A 17,201-nucleotide genomic window follows, 5' to 3' on the forward strand; every position below is an offset into this window, starting at 1 on the left:
CTCCCCTCAACCAGCGTCTCCTTCAAATCCTTCCACAAACCCCACCTTTTCCACCAGTCTCTAAAGCAACAGTCTCCTAGTTAACAATAAGCATTTGTACAACATAGTTATTTTTAAAACCCACACTCGAAGGAACTAATGTGATCCTTGGTGCATCACCCTAGCAATCCTATTACTTATTCTGGTTGAGTGGACAAGGCACTGAACCGGGTTTCTGCTCCCAGCTCGGCTATTAACAAGCTGTGTGACCTTGGACAAGTCACTTCACCTCTCTGTGCCTCGGTTTCCCCATTTGTTAAATGGGGATGATGATACTTGCCCACTTTTACAGTGCTTTGAGATCTGCAGTCTGGATGACAAGTGCCAGGGAAGAGCTAAGGCACCTCCCTCCCCCACAGTCTGTCTGCATAATGCTGGAGTTTTAAAATTCCACCTGTCCTGCTGGGAGGTTCCTACACTCTGGGTAAAGTCATCATTGCCATGGTTAACAGTTAGCATGCATTGACCGCTGCTTATCCTAATCATCCTTCTTACCTTGTGCTTCTCCTGTCAGGTTGGTATACCCACTTGTTGCCTATAGTCTTTTTCTTAAACTCTCTGGGGCAGGGAATGCCTCTTTGTTACCTGTCTGTACATTTCCCAGCACATGGGGCAGGGGCACAAAACAAATAATAATTAGGGGAGGAAGGATAATCTAATGGTTAGGGTACTAGCCTAGGAACTATGCAGATTTTGCTCTGCCACAGACTTCCTACGTGAGCTTGGTTGAATCACTTAGAGCCAGATTTTCAAAGCTATTTCAGCACCTAAAAAATACAGGTCGGAGCCTAGCGTGGTTTTCAAAAGCACCTAAGCAGCTTCTTACCATCGTTTCTTATGCTGAACTCTCTCCATTCATTGTAGGGGAGGTCTGGGCACCTAGCCTGAGGCTGAAGATTCCACTGGGTGGCAGACAGCCTACGTGTGAGGCATTGCAGTGATGAGCAGAGTATCTTTAAGGATCTGGGCCCACAAGCCTAAGTCCCACTGAAATAGTTTTGAGTTAGGTGCCTAACTTGCTTAGGAACTGTAGTATGAGGTCATAAACACAGAAAGCCAGGCTTAAAGCACCTGCTAGAGAACCCTCTTGCCAGGAAGGTCCCACATTCAGTAAGCTCCCCATAGGAACATATCCTGATCGTGTCTGTTAACTGTGGAGAAACAGGAACTCTATAGCCAGGCCACAGGGACTTCTGAAAATCCTAGAAGGGACCTGTCTGCATTTTTAGGTACCTTTGAAAATCTGGCCCTAGGCCATGTTTGAAAATGAGTCTTCAGCTTCTAAGTCAATTTTCACCCTTTCAAAAATTTTACTATGCATTCCCACAGAACACACACTTCTTCCTGCAGTGGAGATGGACTTTTAGATTAATAAATGTTAAGGCCAGAAGGGATCGTTGTGATCTAGTCTGACCATCTGAACAACACTCCCTGCAGGACTTCCCTAAATGACATTCCTGCTTCAAGTCCAGTTGTTGTGCTTGAACTAGAGTATATCTTAAACATTTGCAATCACGAAGAGCCATTGGTAAATTGTTCCAATGGTTAGTTGCCCTCACTATTAAATAATTCTATCTTATCTCCAGTGTGAATTTGTCTAGCTTCAATGTCGAGCCATTGGATTTTGTTTTACATTGGTCTGCTAGACTGAAGAACTTTCTATTATCAAATTTCTGTTCCCCATGTAGGTATATATAAACTGTTATAACAATCACCTGCTAACTTTCTCTTAGATAAACTAAAGAGATCGAGCTCCTTGAGTCTCTCAGTATATGGCATGTTGTCCAATCCTTTAATCATTCTTGAGGCTCTTCTCTGAACCCTCTCCAATTTTTCATTTTCCTTCCTGAAGTACAGACCAGAACTGGACATAGTATTCCAGCTGTAGTCACACCAGTGCCAAATGCAGAAGTAATATAACCTCCTTACTCCTCTCAATATTCCCTGTTTATACAGCCAAGGATTACATTAGCTTTTTTGGCTAAAGTGTCGCACTTCAGGCTTCTGTTCAACTGATTATCCAACCTGACACTCAAGTTTTTTCAGTCACTGCTTGTCAGGATAGAGTCCATCCTGTAAATATGGCCTGTATATTTTGTGCCTAGATGTATGAATTTTGATTTTGGCCATATTGAAAGGCATATTGTTTGCCAGATCCCAGCTTATCAAGCAATCTAGATGGCTCTATATTAGTGACCAGTTCTATTTGTTATTTACCACTCCCCCGATCTGTGGGTCATCTGCAAACTTTAACAGTAATGACTTCATGTTTTCTTCCAAGTCATTGATAAACATTTTAAATATTTAGGGCCAAGAACCTGCAGGACCCCAAGAGAAAAAACACCTATTAGATGATGATTTCTTCATTTGCAATTATATTTAGAGACGTATCCCACTTTTAATCCACTTAATGTTTGCCGTGTTGATTGTGTCATTCTGGTTTACTAATCAAAATGTTGTGCAGTACCAAAGTTAAATGCCTTACAGAACTGTAAATATGCTACTTCACCATAAAGTTCCCAAACTGTATTTTCTCTGTATGCCCCTCAAGATGGCAAGCTATTCCATGCAGAGATTTGTTGCTTTCACTAAAACGTTATGCACTGTATGAACTACAAAAGAAGTTAAAGAATTTTAAGATTGCAAAGTCAGGCACTAAAAATTTAAGGAACCCAGAACTAAGGTTGCCTGTGCAATCTTAATTTGGCCCTCTTGTGTGTAAGTATTATGCTGCAGTTTATAATTATGTGATCAGATACTGTATTTTCCACAGGATGGAAAATTCAGTGCACAGGCTAGACAGTGCTCACTTAACAAGCACCTATTCAATATTTTGTGTTTGCGCCTTGTTCAATCTGTGCCCCAACCTCGAGGGGTTTATTCACTGCATACTATTCAAATAGTGCTCTGAAGAAAGAATTATTAATTTCTTCATGGCCTTTTCTATGGCACTCATCCCTACAGTATTTGAGGGCTTCACAGACATGTATTAATTTATCTTCACAACATCCCTGTGAGAGGGGTAGTATTATCCCCATTTTAGAGATGGAGGGTTGAGGTACTGAGATTAAAATCCACAAATTTTGAGCTGAGGAGGACCTAATTTTTCAGAGTACTTAGCATTATAGAGCAGTTCACGTGTCAAAGCACAGCGCCCACTGACTTCAGTTGCAGCTGTCAGTTCTCAACACTAGTCTCCCCTCTCCTTGGTTCCTAGTGCCAGTCTCTTTATCCAGCCAGTCCCAGTTTTCCCCCTCCTCCCAGCTCCTCATCCAATTTCCATATCCCTCACACCACCACCAGCTGACACCCTCTTCCTGTTTCCCACACTAGCTCCCACTCCCCGACCTGGCTCCCAGTCCCAGTTTCTTTGCCCAACTGGTCCCAGCTTCTACTCCCTCTACCCCGCCTCTCAGTCCCAGCTTCCCTTTCTGCTCCCAGTCCCAGTTTCCTTGCCCAACCAGTTCCAATTTCTCTCCCCCAGACATCTTGTCCCAATCCACTCGTTTCCCCCTCCCCGGTCCAGCTTTTTGACCATTCTGAAATGGTAAGGGTATGTCTACACTACCTGCTGGATCGGCAGGCAGCGATCGAACCGGCGGGGATCGATTTATCGCATCTAGTCTAGATGCAATAAATTGACCCCTGAGCCCTCTCCCATCGACTCTTGTACTCCAGCTCGGTGAGAGGCGCAGGCAGAGTTGATGGGGGAGCGGCAGAAGTTGACTCACCACAGTGAAGACACCACGGTGAGTAGATCTAAGTACGTTGACTTCAGCTACATTATTCATGTAGCTGAAGTTGCATAACTTAGATCGATCCCCCCCAGTGTAGACCAGGGCTAAGAGAGACAGGCTCCCTGTCTTAGTGCTCAGCGTAGAGCAGCTGGGAGCAGCTCTTACAGCAAAAGTCCATCTGAGCCCCTGTAGCCCTGGGGTGGACCGTGTTCAGGTGCACGCTCACTCTAGTCACTCTAGGAGCTGTCAGGGGCATGAGCATGCTCACTGAGGATGGAATCTGCTTAGATTTTAATTGCTAAAATCTAAGCAATCTCTACTGAGCATGTGTGAACTGTGATTTTTCAAAGACTCAAATTTAGTCAGATTTGGCAAAAGGCACATCCCTAACACAAAGGCCACCACCAAGCCAAATTTCAAGTCACTGCTCTCAAGTATAGGGGCACTAGAGTTGTTCAAAGAACATTTTTATTGTGGGCAAAAACAAACAAAACAAAATGTATTTTCCCCCTAACCTCATTCTCAGAAACAGTTGAACCATTTTTGATGATATTTTCCAGAAAATATTCAGCTTGAGTTAGGCACCACCTGGGAAGATTTCAGCCAAAACAATTAAAGTTTGGCAAAATTATTAGCAACTGAAAACAGGGTTTTGCAATGAGAAGTGTCCGGCTACTTTAATAATAGGCTGCATTACCTTACCACTGACTTCAGTTGGGGCAGGATCAGATACTTCAGCAGAGAGAGTGATACGGTAAAGAAGGCAGGTAACAGCTGCAAAAGTAACACCTCTTCTTTTCATTTCAGGCTCATGCTGATTCTGGATTCTCTTTTGAGTTTTACGATGATTCGAGAGATTTACTTAGTGCCATAAAAGAAGATAAATCCACAAATTATGGTTTTACCTTTGGAATAGGTTTTGCTGAAATACCTGTCTCTTTTGAGCTAGGTTTCAGTTTATCACAGGGTAAAGGATCCCTGAAGAATTTCACGCAGTATAACGAGAAGGTAACAAAACAATAGTGCATGTGTTCTCTCACTCGTGTCTTGTTGAATTGTGCAATTTCAGTGTAACTTATGTCAGTTTATTCTTTTACTTGCATGTTTTTTAAACAATAGTAATTGTACCTTCATTTGTTCATGTAATTGCAAATGTGCGATCATTAGTAATCTCGTTTGTTAGTCTTATTACATTTAAGCAAACAGAATCATTATAATGGGAATAAAATTGAATTACGAAGTATAAGAACACATGTCATCCTGCCCCTTCCTGTTTCATGGCTATATTAAGTATATAAATAAAGAAATGCTTAAAGTGGCAAACAGAGAGGGGAAAATATCAAGATGTTCATCAAACCAGTTGTCCTCAGGGGATGAGCTCCAGTGCAAGTATATCTTGTTCAATTTAATACAAGCTACAGTATGGAGGTAAATTAAGCTTCTATTGTATCGTAAGTTAAAAGTATCTTAGTAAACAAATAGTACTAAATGGAAGGGTTTATTTTTAATAGAAAGTTTACATCATGGGCAAATGTGTGGTGACCCCCATTTAGATCTGATAAAATTAATGATAATATTTTATATTTATACTATGCCTGTGATCTACTTTTCTCTTGGTCAGTGACAAGGAACAGTAAAAGAGAATTATCTTGACAGTGTCCTAGTTGAAGTGACAAGGAGTCCGGTGGCACCTTAAAGACTAATGGATTTATTTGGGCATCAGCTTTTGTGGGTAAAAAAACCTCACTTTTTACCCATGAAAGCTTATGCCCAAATAAATCCGTTAGTCTTTAAGGTGCCACCAGACTCCTTGGTTTTTTTGTGGATACAGACTAACACGGCTACCCCGATACTAGGTGAAGCGCTTTCAAAACTACGGTAAGCTGGCATCATTAAAGTATCTAGTTCTTCCTTGTCTAGAGTCACATCAATTTTTCTGATGAAAACAATCAGTGATTTTGTATCCTCAGAAAATGACTCATTAAAAGGGCTGTGTCACACGGTTCACTCACCGCACCTCCTTCTGATTGTCTCAGGGAGTAGCTCCACCAGTCTGCGCTCTCATTCCGGTGGTGTCTTCCGCCATCTTATCTCCCGCTGCACTGGTCACTCCCAGATCTACAGCTTCCTCTTCATGGCTTGGTCCTGCGGCCAGGTCACTAAAGCCCTCCCCGTCTGGGGAATTCAAAGGCCTTCCAGACTCTGATGTCAGGATGGCATCTCCAACACATTGTGCCACTGCCCAGTGGCTGGTAGGGGAACTCAGGCCTGCTCTCTACACTGGGTTCCAGCCCAGGGACCCTATAACATGCAGCCAAGGCCTATATCTCCTTAGTCCTCACTGCTGTTTCCCTGAGCTTCTTCCTACTTTACTAGCTTCTCCCCTCTCTGGGGTTGCCAGCTTCTTAACTACCTCCACTCAGGGAGTGACTGCAGCCGGCCTTCCTACCACCACTTCCTGTGCCAGCTACTCGGCTATATACTGGGCCCCTCCTGCTTCATTACAGCTGAGACTACTCCTAATTAGTGGCCAGCTCCCTGGCTCCCCCTCCAGGGGCACCCAAGGGAGTTAATTGGCCTGCCTGGCCACCTTAACCCCTTCCAAGTCTGTGTGGGGCTGATACCCCATCACAGGCAGGGCAGCCCATTGTGTCAGTTTCTGAGACATGGAGCAATGGTCCAACCATGAGAGAAGGTGCAGGAGAATGCTCTCCAGTCAGGTGGACTTTGGGGAACAGCATCCTCTGCCCTCCACAGGAAAACAGCCAGGGTGTCTGCACAGCTGAGACACACATGCTAATTACTGCTGAGGAGGGGAAGCAATGGCAGGCACCAGCTGCCATGTGGATTTGTTATTCTGCACCGCCCCTCACGGATCACACTATTGACATACTCACTCCTCCCCTCTGCACCCCCTTTCATAGACGTGTTATGAAATGTACTCGTCGTGTGTGTGCGCGCACATGTGATATCGCTCTAGAGAAGATACAAGAGCCTGCTATTGGTACTATCTAAAGAAGCTCTTTAACTTATGTGGCAAAAGCTTATGTTTTCTGGAGCTGAAGAACCGAGGTTGTGGTACCAGTGCTGAGGGGAGGGAAGTGTGTGTATCTGTGTGTTAGAGAGCGTGTGTGAGCGATGTAGTAATTGCATCTGGGTGTGGCACCTCGGTCCTTCATCTGGCCCCAAGAATCGCATCGCCTTTGTTTGGTGGAGTTCCCCTGCAGAGGTTCTCCATGGCTTGGCTGTCCAGCACAGCGGCTATCACACAGTTTTGCTGTGTAAAGGGAAGTTGCCAGGTTAAATCTGGCCACCTAATTTAGGTTTTTCAAAACAAATACACATTAACAGAACCTAACACCAATAGAAACGGTTCCATTTTTTAAAATATTTCTATTTTAAAGACATATAAACAGTCCCTGGAAGCATTTGCAATTCCATTCTTGAAGCTTTGGGCTAGGAGATAGGAGCCAGCACCAACATTGACTAAAACTCAGTGTAACCCAAAGTGAAACTGACAAGCCGACTTTAGTGGTCTAAGATGAGAGATACGCAAAAGTGATCAAGCAGCATAAACAGTGACATGTCCGTTGGCCGGTCAATAGTCACAGGAATTATTTGTAATGCAGGAAAGGAGCAGAGCAGCAGTACTCAAACTGTGGGTCGGGACCCCCTTTGAATGTGGTTGCCGGGGGTGGCTTAGAGTTGCTGTGGCCCAGGGCTGAAGCCCAAACCCCACTGCCCAGGGCTGAAGCCAAAGCCCAAGGGCTTCAGCCCTGGACATCAGGGCTCAGGTCGCAAGCCCCCTGACAAGGGGCAGAAGCCCTTGAGTTTCAGCTCTGGCCCCCCTGCCTGGAGTAGTGGGGCTCGGGCTTTGGGTCCCCCCCCCCGGGGCAGCGGGGCTTGGGCAGGCTCAGGCTTCGGTCCCCCCTTCCTGGGGTTGTGAAGTAATTTTTGTTGTCAGAAGGGGGTCTGAGAACCCCTGGAGTAGAGCATCCGATTTAGAGGGGGGAAAAACATAAGGAGCCTATTCTGATTTCACGTAGACAGTATTGCTAACGCCAAGTGCACAGGTGCTGAAACTAGGGGGCTCTGGGGGTGCAGCCACACCCTCTGGCTTGAAGGGGCTTCCATCATATACAGGGTTTGCAGTTTGGTTCAATGGCTCTCAGCACCCCCCACTATACACATTGTTCCAGCTCCACTGCCCAGGTGATCAAATATCATGACTCCAGCCCCCCTAAAACCATGGGATTTGCTTTAAAATATGTTTTAATACATAAATAAAATGTATTTTTAGTGGCCTTCTTGATTTTGATCCTTTAAGGGACACTTGGGTCACACTTTCAAGCTTTTCTCTGCAACCACAAGTACTAGAAACTTTTTTAAAAACGAAAGCTGAGATTCTCTCAGAATCACTTGACTCCAGGAACTGAAGCTGTAAGAAAAAGAACTGATATTGAGAGATTTGAGCTAAAATCACAAGAGTTGGCAACACTAGTTCTAGATTAATATATCTCTATTGGCTTCAGTGGGGATACATTAGTGTTCTTTAGTTGAGAATCAGGCTCAGACAATGTTCCTTTAAAGGGCTCCCAGGTTGGTGTAAACCCACTAAATGTTTATACCACTATTCTGCAATGTGGAGCCATGTATATTTCTCAGGGAAGAGGCATGATTCACTTTTAATGTCTGTTTTGTTTTACCTGCAGAATGTAGGATTCATTAGAGCCATAACAAAGGTACAGACAGCACGGTTCAAAATGAGACGGGATAACATAGTTCTGGATGAAGATGTGCTTCAGTCTCTGATGGCGCTTCCGGACAGCTACAACTATGGAATGTATGCCAAATTTATTAATGACTATGGTACCCATTTCATGACATCTGGGACCATGGGAGGCATCTTTGAATATATCCTCGTCGTTAACAAAGAAGAAATGAAAAGAAAAGGTTAGAATAATGCTACAAATTCTGTGTTCATCACTTTATTCTCTAACTGTCCCCTCTGATTGTTTAATGTTATAAACTCTTAAAACTAACCGCTAGGTTCCTCCCTCTTCATCCTCCCAGGCATGGAGCGATAGTACCGGCACTGCTAAAGCAGTACCTACCACCAGAGGATACCTATAGCCACTCACCAACTGGCACATCCCACCTCTGACCCGTCTACCTACACCAAATTCCTCCACACCACTGCTCACGGGACTAGGTGCCACTGTTCCACAGTAGGCTTATGCAGAGCAACTTATACTGACTTTCCATAGTTTGCCTTCCTGTGCAGCAAATCAGCAGCTTCTGAGCAGCATTTGGGTCTTCTGGCCTTGGAAAGCAGGGCCAGGATTTAGCTCACAGTGGCTAAAATTAGGCACTCTGAGTCAGTGCTTTAGTATTCTTGGCTTAAGTACATTTCATAGGTGAGTAAAATAGGTCAGATTCCGCAGTTGGTGTCATTTGGCATAGGTCCATTGGCATAAATGGAGTTACACCAGCTTACACCAGCTGAGGTTCTTGCCCTAAATCTTTTTTTTAAAGTAGATCTCCTTTTGGCCACTAGGGAAGTTAAACTGGAGGCTCTCTTGGTTAGATTATTTATCCTTTATCCTGCCGTTAGGTGTTAAATAAACCAATAAGTGCGTCTCACAGTCAGCATGCAGTTCCTGACCAGCTCACTCATTGTAGTGGGGAATCTACATGGCTTTTCCATCTACTTAATTTTAATAGTAGTATGGCTGCTATACGGGAGACATCATCCCAGTGGACATGAACTCATCGCCAATGTGCTTAATGGTCTTCTCTCATAACAGGAGAACTCAGAAGACAGGTATTCTGTAACCCTGAATCTGAAAAGATGTGACCTGTAAGGTTCTTTAAAGTTCATGATTAGGGCTTCCCTTTCTAATGGGCCAAACCAGAACCACAAGTCCAAACATCCCCACACTTTGGGGGATGGTTTCTACATCCAGACCCAACATGGATCCAAATTTTGCAGCTCTCATTACCTACCAGAAGAAGGACTGTCAATTATCTTTTGCATGACAACTGGTTAAACAAACAGGTATCTCCTGTGGGGATGAAAACAGAGGAAAGTCACCAGCAGGGCGTTTTATTCTACTTTCTTTCATCAAAGTTTCCCTTGGCAGTAATCAGTAGTTTAGGCAGGAGTCTGGATTTCTCCACTACCCTTTCCGGACTGTTTCTTTCTCCTATACCTTACATACAATGGCCCTGCATTCTTTCCACCAGCTAATTTTGCAACCAATGACTGCCTTGTGTCATCAGCATCTAGGCTTCCCAAATCTGAACTTGTTCTTTTCACATCCTTTTTGTTCTCCCTGGCTTACTATTACAGAAGGTAGGACAGCACCTGGAGAAAAGTTTATCAGTACAGAGATCGGGACGGGTCCAGAATGCACTAAGGGATTTCATGTCCATATTCAGAAGCCTGAAGACTTAAACTAGCTGCCTCGGAACAAGACAAACGCAGACACAGATCCAGGGGAAAGAATGACACTGTCACTCATACTTCAACAATCAGTGCAGGCCTCAATCAAATATGATGGAACCCTTAGTGAGACTTAGTCTAAAAACCAGGCTCTCCTCTGAGAGGGTCGTCATGAGCGACACAGACACGGATGGATCAGGAGCGACCCCCAAGGACATTCTCTTCACACTGGTGGGGAAAATTGTAGCTTTGATTATACTTGCTAGCACTAAGAGCAAGAAAAAAGGCATTACACAGACAGATCGAGATACACTCAAAGGCATGTGTTTGTTTTGAATGTGTGAATAATGCATTGTACTTGGCCTTACATCTGCCATTGTAATCTCAGGAATGACAGAGTTCTGCTCGCTCCAGCTTTCAACCCATGAAGGTGTGCAGGGCTGGATGGTTATGCCTGCAAATTATGTTTATGTAATGTATCAGCTGCAGTTTGGATTGCATGCACATCAGTTTCTGGGCAGTTGAAACATAAAGCCTCTTCTAATCGAGAATGAGGATGCAGAACAACATAGTCCTTTTGGTACACTCACAAGATTGCTAGTGGAAATGTAAAGTCAGCTATAGTGTGATAGACACAACAACCCTTATACATCCAGTGATACAAGCAGGCATTAGTCATCTATAGCATCTGCTATAGGTTCTGCTTCGGTTTCAACCTGGTGGCCTAAGATGGAGACTGTGATTATATCAATAGTAAATGACAGCCAGATGCTCAGCTGGTATAAATCAGCATAGCTTCATTGACTTCAATAAGACGATGGCAATTTATGCCAGTTTATGAGTTGGCCTGGAGTAGTTTGGGTATCTATAACTACACATATTCAATGCTCAGAGCCAACCACAGAGAGTGTTACAAAAGAAGTACTTAGCAATAGAAATGATTTGTACAGCTCTCCTGAAGTGTGTCCTTATTCTTGGAGACGTTCTGTGTCCTCCACTCCTGGAAGAATGAGTGACAAAGAGGTGACCAAGATCTTAGCAAGGAAGACTTTAAGAAGCAGACTGCCAAGTTAAAGGAAAGGATTAATCACCAGCAGCTGGACAGGGGCTATTATTTTATTTTATCTTGTGCTTGCTGTATATCTGAGATGAGATTTAATGCTACAGGGTGCCCTATTTTAAAAATGAGGGATGTTGGAGTTCTGCAAGAGACAAAAAATGTGCCCCAGAAGAGAGATAATTTTCATTCTAATGTAGGATACTTGTATAATTTCCATCTATAGTGGATACCATTAAAAACTCAACATTTATCAACTGATACAGCATTATATCCTATAGGAAATGAAACTGCAGAGTCTCAGATTCTACCACATGGTAATAAACTGGTATGTTTTGACGGTTTAATACTGGACAGATTTCCTATTGAATAAGGTGTCTCCTCACTATGTTGTAACATGGTGTGTATGAGTCAGATCCTCAGCTGCTGTAAATCAGTACAGCTCAATTGTAATCAGTTGAATTTACACCAGTTGAAGAACTGGCCCTGTACTTCCTTTAAAAAAAACCAAAACTTTACCACTAAAACCTGAGCCACTGATCTGCATAAACTAGCACTAACTAATACAACTAGTTTGTCCTAACCAATTACTAAACTATATCCCAATATCATTATGCAATTTAGAATGGAGGCAAAAATCCCACGGAAGTGGAAATTTGTCTCAATAAGGACTGAGTAAAAATGAATAAGGGTATCAGGATAAGGCACCTTGTGAATCATGCCACCAATATTTTTCATTCCTTCTTTTTAAAATAAATTATTGTTTTATTACACAGCAGAAAAGTTGAGTAATTCATTAACAGCTATGATGACATTTAGGGGCGATGCAGTCAGCACAGAATAGTATGGAAAGAGCCTTTACATATTATGATTAATTCAAAATGCAGCAATAACTCTCACGACTAGGACACATTCAACTATCTGAAATTACATCAGATGATAAACAATCATGGTTTCCCCTCCTGCAAAGAGCCAATACTCCGTATGACCACCCTTTTGCAGCAATAACCACTTCAATATTTATCAAGCCTGGATCTACAGTATTCGCTACAACCAATCGCAAATTGTATTGACAGACCCTTGCTGAACATAATTACTCAACAGGAGCCATGGTGAATCAATTAATCAGAGTGTATCTCAACTTTAATTTTATGGCACTTCAACGCTGAGATAAGCAATCATTCATGTTGCTTTGGGTGAATGAATTTTATCCATTTCCGTTTACAATTATTGAATATTTTACTCCATGTAACTGAATGCTGCATGTTTACTCTTTCTCAGGGCCCAGGCATACAATGCAGTGAGACCCTGGATTCCTACTGAAGTCAATGAGAAATGGAGGATTAGGATCTCTCCATCTCCCATCAACTTGAATGGGAGTTCAGGGGGCAGATTGCTTCTCGTGAGGTGCTCAGCATCTCACATGTTCAGGGTCTGATCCTGCACCAGTAAGTCAATGAGCCAGATTCTGGTCTCAATTGTTGCAGGCATGCACAGGTGTGACTCAACTGGAGTTACTCCTTATGGAGAGGAGTAGCAGAAGAGAAGAGACTCATGCTCAACAGCATTTGCTAGTTATTTCAATGGAAGCAAACCCGGGCCTACAGGCCTGATACTGATGAGAGGCAGTGTTGCCTAGCGGATAGAGGACTGGACTTAGAGTCAGGCCATCTGTGTTCTGTTCCCACCTTGGCCGCAGCCTGCTGGGCGACCTTGGGCAAGTCTGTTTGCCTCTTTATGCTTCAGTTTTCCCATCTGTAAAATGGGCACAATGATACAGCAAAGTTCTTTGTAAAGCACTACTGATTAGAGCCCTGCACGGATACAGAAGCAGCCATCCCTGGTCATGCTAGTGTGTGCAAGTAGCTCGCACGGTCCTGGACAGGAGCCGCAAAGGAGCATTGAAGGGACGCTGTGACCAGGGACAGCGGCCCGTGAGCCTGGTGCCTGCCCAGTGGGCAGGGCTGGGGGCAGTACAGCCACGCCAGAGGAACTGCTTGTGCTGGGCACTGGTTCCTGCAAGCCGCAGCCCGACGTGCTGCTGCTTTCGCAACTGTGGTTCCTGGCTCAGTCACTGGCAGTAGAGCCCTGCAACTCTGCGGATATTCACTTTATATCCATGGATATAAATTCTGTATTCACGCAGGGCTCTACTACTGATGGAAAGGGCTATATAAAAGGTAGGTAGGTATTAATTATTATTATCCTGCATACACTGAAATCAATGGAAGTCTTGCCATTAACTTCTGCTGAACTTACCTTATATTTGTAATACACTGAAAAATACACATAACAAAACATTGTTGACCTAAGAAATGTGCCGACTACTGTACTTTGGTGAAACCACTTCTTTATTTCAGTTCTCTTCTCTACAGCTTGCTCATAGGACTCTAGTTAGTTATTTTTTACAATACATACAGCAGTAGCCGTTAACAGTAATACAACAGCATGCAATAAACTGTCAGTGATTTTCAAAGAATAAACAATTGATACATTTGTATTGAAGTTACTATTCTAGCCAGTCATTTTACCTCACTAAATAACTCATTCAAATTGACCCAAATTATATTGTAATTCGGTGGCAGCTTTTTTCAGTACTGTTTTTTTTCCCCCAGCATCCGTTCAGTAAAGTTTTGTAAAACATTATCTACTGGACAAAATATATGGGGCCAGACCTTCAGCTGGTCACTTGAGCTATGTCAATTTACACCAGCTCAGGTTCTGACCAATGTATCTCAGGAAGTCATATTTGGCTAAGACCAAACTCCTATAAAGAGGCAAACGCTTTCTGCAACACTGTCTTCTGACCCTCTAGCTATTTATGCAGCTAATACACCAGTCTCAGTGTGCAGATGATTAAGAGGCATATTATGATGTATGCACCAGATACTAAGCTGCTGAAAATTGGCATAGGTCTATTCACTTTAGAAGGTCTACATAGTTTTACTCCAGCTAAGGAGCTGGCCCATATGGAAACAAAATTTAAACAGATGGAACAGAATCTGACATAAGAAGGGACTTCCTAGATTTGAGATTTTTCACCCTTCTTTTAGAAGAAAATCTCTTGGGGCAAGTATTTTGCCCTTTCAGACTTAATAATCACTGATAAACCTCAGCCATATATATTTGGCTTCCACACAAGAACGACAAAGCCCAGCAAAATCAGTTTCACAATGATGGCAATAATTTCTTGGCTTCCACAAATGTGCCACATAGCTGTATGAATATTTTATTGGTTGATGTACCCGCAATTACCACTGGGGAAAAATGCCGTTCTTACGAATAATGACACTGACATTATTGTTTTTCTTTTTTTGTTTCACAGCCATTACGTCTGAAACAATAAGCTCCTGTTTTGGTCTGTCAGGAGGCCTCATATACCAAAAGGAAAAATTAGACACATCAATGTCACTATCATACAAACAGTGTGAGAAGGACGCATTCCTTAATACTGGTATGATGCCCAAAAAGGGAGTACACAGAATATATTTGTCTTACTAGTAAATCTTGAAATGAATTCACCCTTGGTGTAAGTGGATCGTAGTGCATTTGTGGAGTTCTACCCACTGATGTCATTACCCCTGCTGCCATTAACAGATTTCTGACTACCCGGGATCTGGAGGTGCAAGTGGGAGTTAGGTTATGGTTTAAAGTAAGGATGGATGAAGCTCAAGGGGTTTCATGAACCTCTCAAAATAAATTTTGGGTTGTAGTGTTCACAAAACTCATTCAGATTCACAAACCATTGTCCCTAGTCTAACTTGTGTTTTTTTCCAAGGGAGATTCAACTTAACCTCTAATTAAAGGATAATATGCATTAGAGTTTGAACAATTCCCTGTCCACAACCTCAAAAGCTAGGGTAGTACAAGTGGGCACTCTACACAGTGGGTCAAGATCTTGAGCTGGTGTAAAACAGCAATGGAGCTATGCTGATTTACACCATCTGACTAGACCTGAGCAAAAATTGGAATATCCATCTCACAGAAAATTCCAATATTTACTATTACCCCAAATCAGAACAAAAAGTCAAAAGAGCAAAACGTTTAATATTTAACAAAATATTTCAATTTGGAAAGGTTTTCTTTGGACAATTTTGAATTGAAACAAAACTTTCTGACAGTCTCAAATCAAAATATTTCATTCTGGGATGCATGAGGCACCCAAACTACAACTCCCATGAGCCATCATTGCACCATATGTAGATACAGTTTAAGGTCAAACTAAGTCAAAAGTGTATGTTTTGTTTCAATTCAAGAAACCAAAATATTTTAATTTAGATCAAACTGACCCAAAACAAAATATTTCATTGCAATTTCCCCACTGTGGCAAGGCACCTCCTCCATCTCACCAGACTTAGCACTTCCCCATTTGGTGGTGGCCAGGCTGGGGGTAAATCAGGCCCACTCTAGGCAGGGTTTGTCTTCCCCCTCTGCATTTACTTGTCTGTATTTTCAGGGTAGGCCTCAGGGATAACCTAAGGAGCGCACCTCTGCCAACCAAAAAAGAAACAAATGTACAAACACAAGAACAAAGGGGGATACCTTTCCCTGCCTCCACACTATGTGTCCATGTGTGGGGGAGTGGGGGTAGGGGGGCATTGTCCTGTTATTTACCCTGGGGTGTCAGTCCTTCCCCTAAAGAGACACTCAATTTTGGTTGCTTTCCCTATGGGGAAGAGAACAGCCTCTCACGCTGGAAAAATCTAGCTCCTTTCTGCCACTATCCCTGCAGCAGCTTCTCTCCCTCCTTCCCCCACAAGTTTTAAAAGGTCTCAGGCAGCCCTTAATTGGACGCAGGTGTCCCTAATTGACCTGAAGTAACTCCTTCTCAGCTTGTAGCAAAAAGGGCTTTTATCAGTCTAGGGCTCCCACCACTCTTGCAGCTGTCCAGTCTGACTTTGTCACACTACATAAAATTTCAATTTTGCAGAAAATGCATTTTCTGTACAAAAAGCATTTCATTGGAACATTCCCAATAGAATGTTTCTCTCTCCCTGCCTATGTCTTCCACAGTCTAGTTGAATTTTTTTCCGTCTCCAACTATCTCATTTAGACTCTGGGGACCTGAGTACTATTCCCTGATGACGTGATGTGTGACCTTGGGCAAGTCTCTTCACCTCTATTAAAAAAAACACACAACCAAGCAAACAGAAATGTGTAGGGGAATAATGGTATTTACCAAGATTCATAAAGCACTTTGCCATCTCCAGATGAAAAGTGTGATATAAGTGACAAGTATTGCTATTTTGTATATGGACTGGGCAGCACAAAGGTGGTATAAAACTATCTTTGCCCCACACATTGGGTCCTGTGTATATGTCAGAGTGATGAGAGGATCGGAGCCATGGAGTTTAGAAGTTCTTTAACTCCTACCTCACCATGATTGTAGCACCTAGAATGCTTAACTCATCAGAAGCTATCTTGTAATAATGGAGAAGGCTGTCTAGGGCTTGCTCCTGGGCTCGCTGAAGTCAGTGGCAAATCTCCCATTGACTTTAATGATGCAGGATCAGGGCCTTAAAGGGGGCAAGTGGCCATCCACTGGGTCACGCTGTTACTACTGAATGTGTGGAAATGGTAACTAATATGTAGCTATAATTCAACTTTCCAGATCATAAAACCAATAGTGCAGTAGTGGAAGATATTATTCCTCGGATTCAAGGTGGAGATGTTGGTTCAAGTGGAGGGCTTTTAAACAGTTGGAATGCCAATATGTATCGTCGCTGGGGAAGGTCATTAAAATATAATCCTGCTGTTATTGATTTCGAGGTAAGACCTTTTTGCAGTTGAAGAAACTCCACCGTTATGAGGAATGAAAGCGTAATAGACCAGATCATTTCATATTTTCATTGTGATCCCATCAGAGAACAGATTAAATGTAATGGGCCACTGATCTGGTAACCGCTCAGACATTCCACAATGG

General features: G+C 43.0%; 1 protein-coding gene across 2 annotated transcripts in view; it reads left to right on the forward strand.

Moving 5' to 3' along the window:
• C8A (complement C8 alpha chain) overlaps positions 1-17,201 on the forward strand; it is a 37,816-nt gene that overhangs the window by 9,343 nt on the left and 11,272 nt on the right. For both annotated transcript variants that reach the window (XM_045028416.1, XM_045028417.1), the window contains exons 6-9: positions 4,584-4,784; positions 8,489-8,729; positions 14,604-14,732; positions 16,890-17,047. In XM_045028416.1, the coding sequence (XP_044884351.1) occupies positions 4,584-4,784; positions 8,489-8,729; positions 14,604-14,732; positions 16,890-17,047 (729 nt within the window). The remainder of the gene's footprint in view (positions 1-4,583; positions 4,785-8,488; positions 8,730-14,603; positions 14,733-16,889; positions 17,048-17,201) is intronic.

This window comes from Mauremys mutica, chromosome 8 (assembly GCF_020497125.1).
Source record: "Mauremys mutica isolate MM-2020 ecotype Southern chromosome 8, ASM2049712v1, whole genome shotgun sequence".
NCBI classification, from domain to species: Eukaryota; Metazoa; Chordata; order Testudines; family Geoemydidae; genus Mauremys; species Mauremys mutica.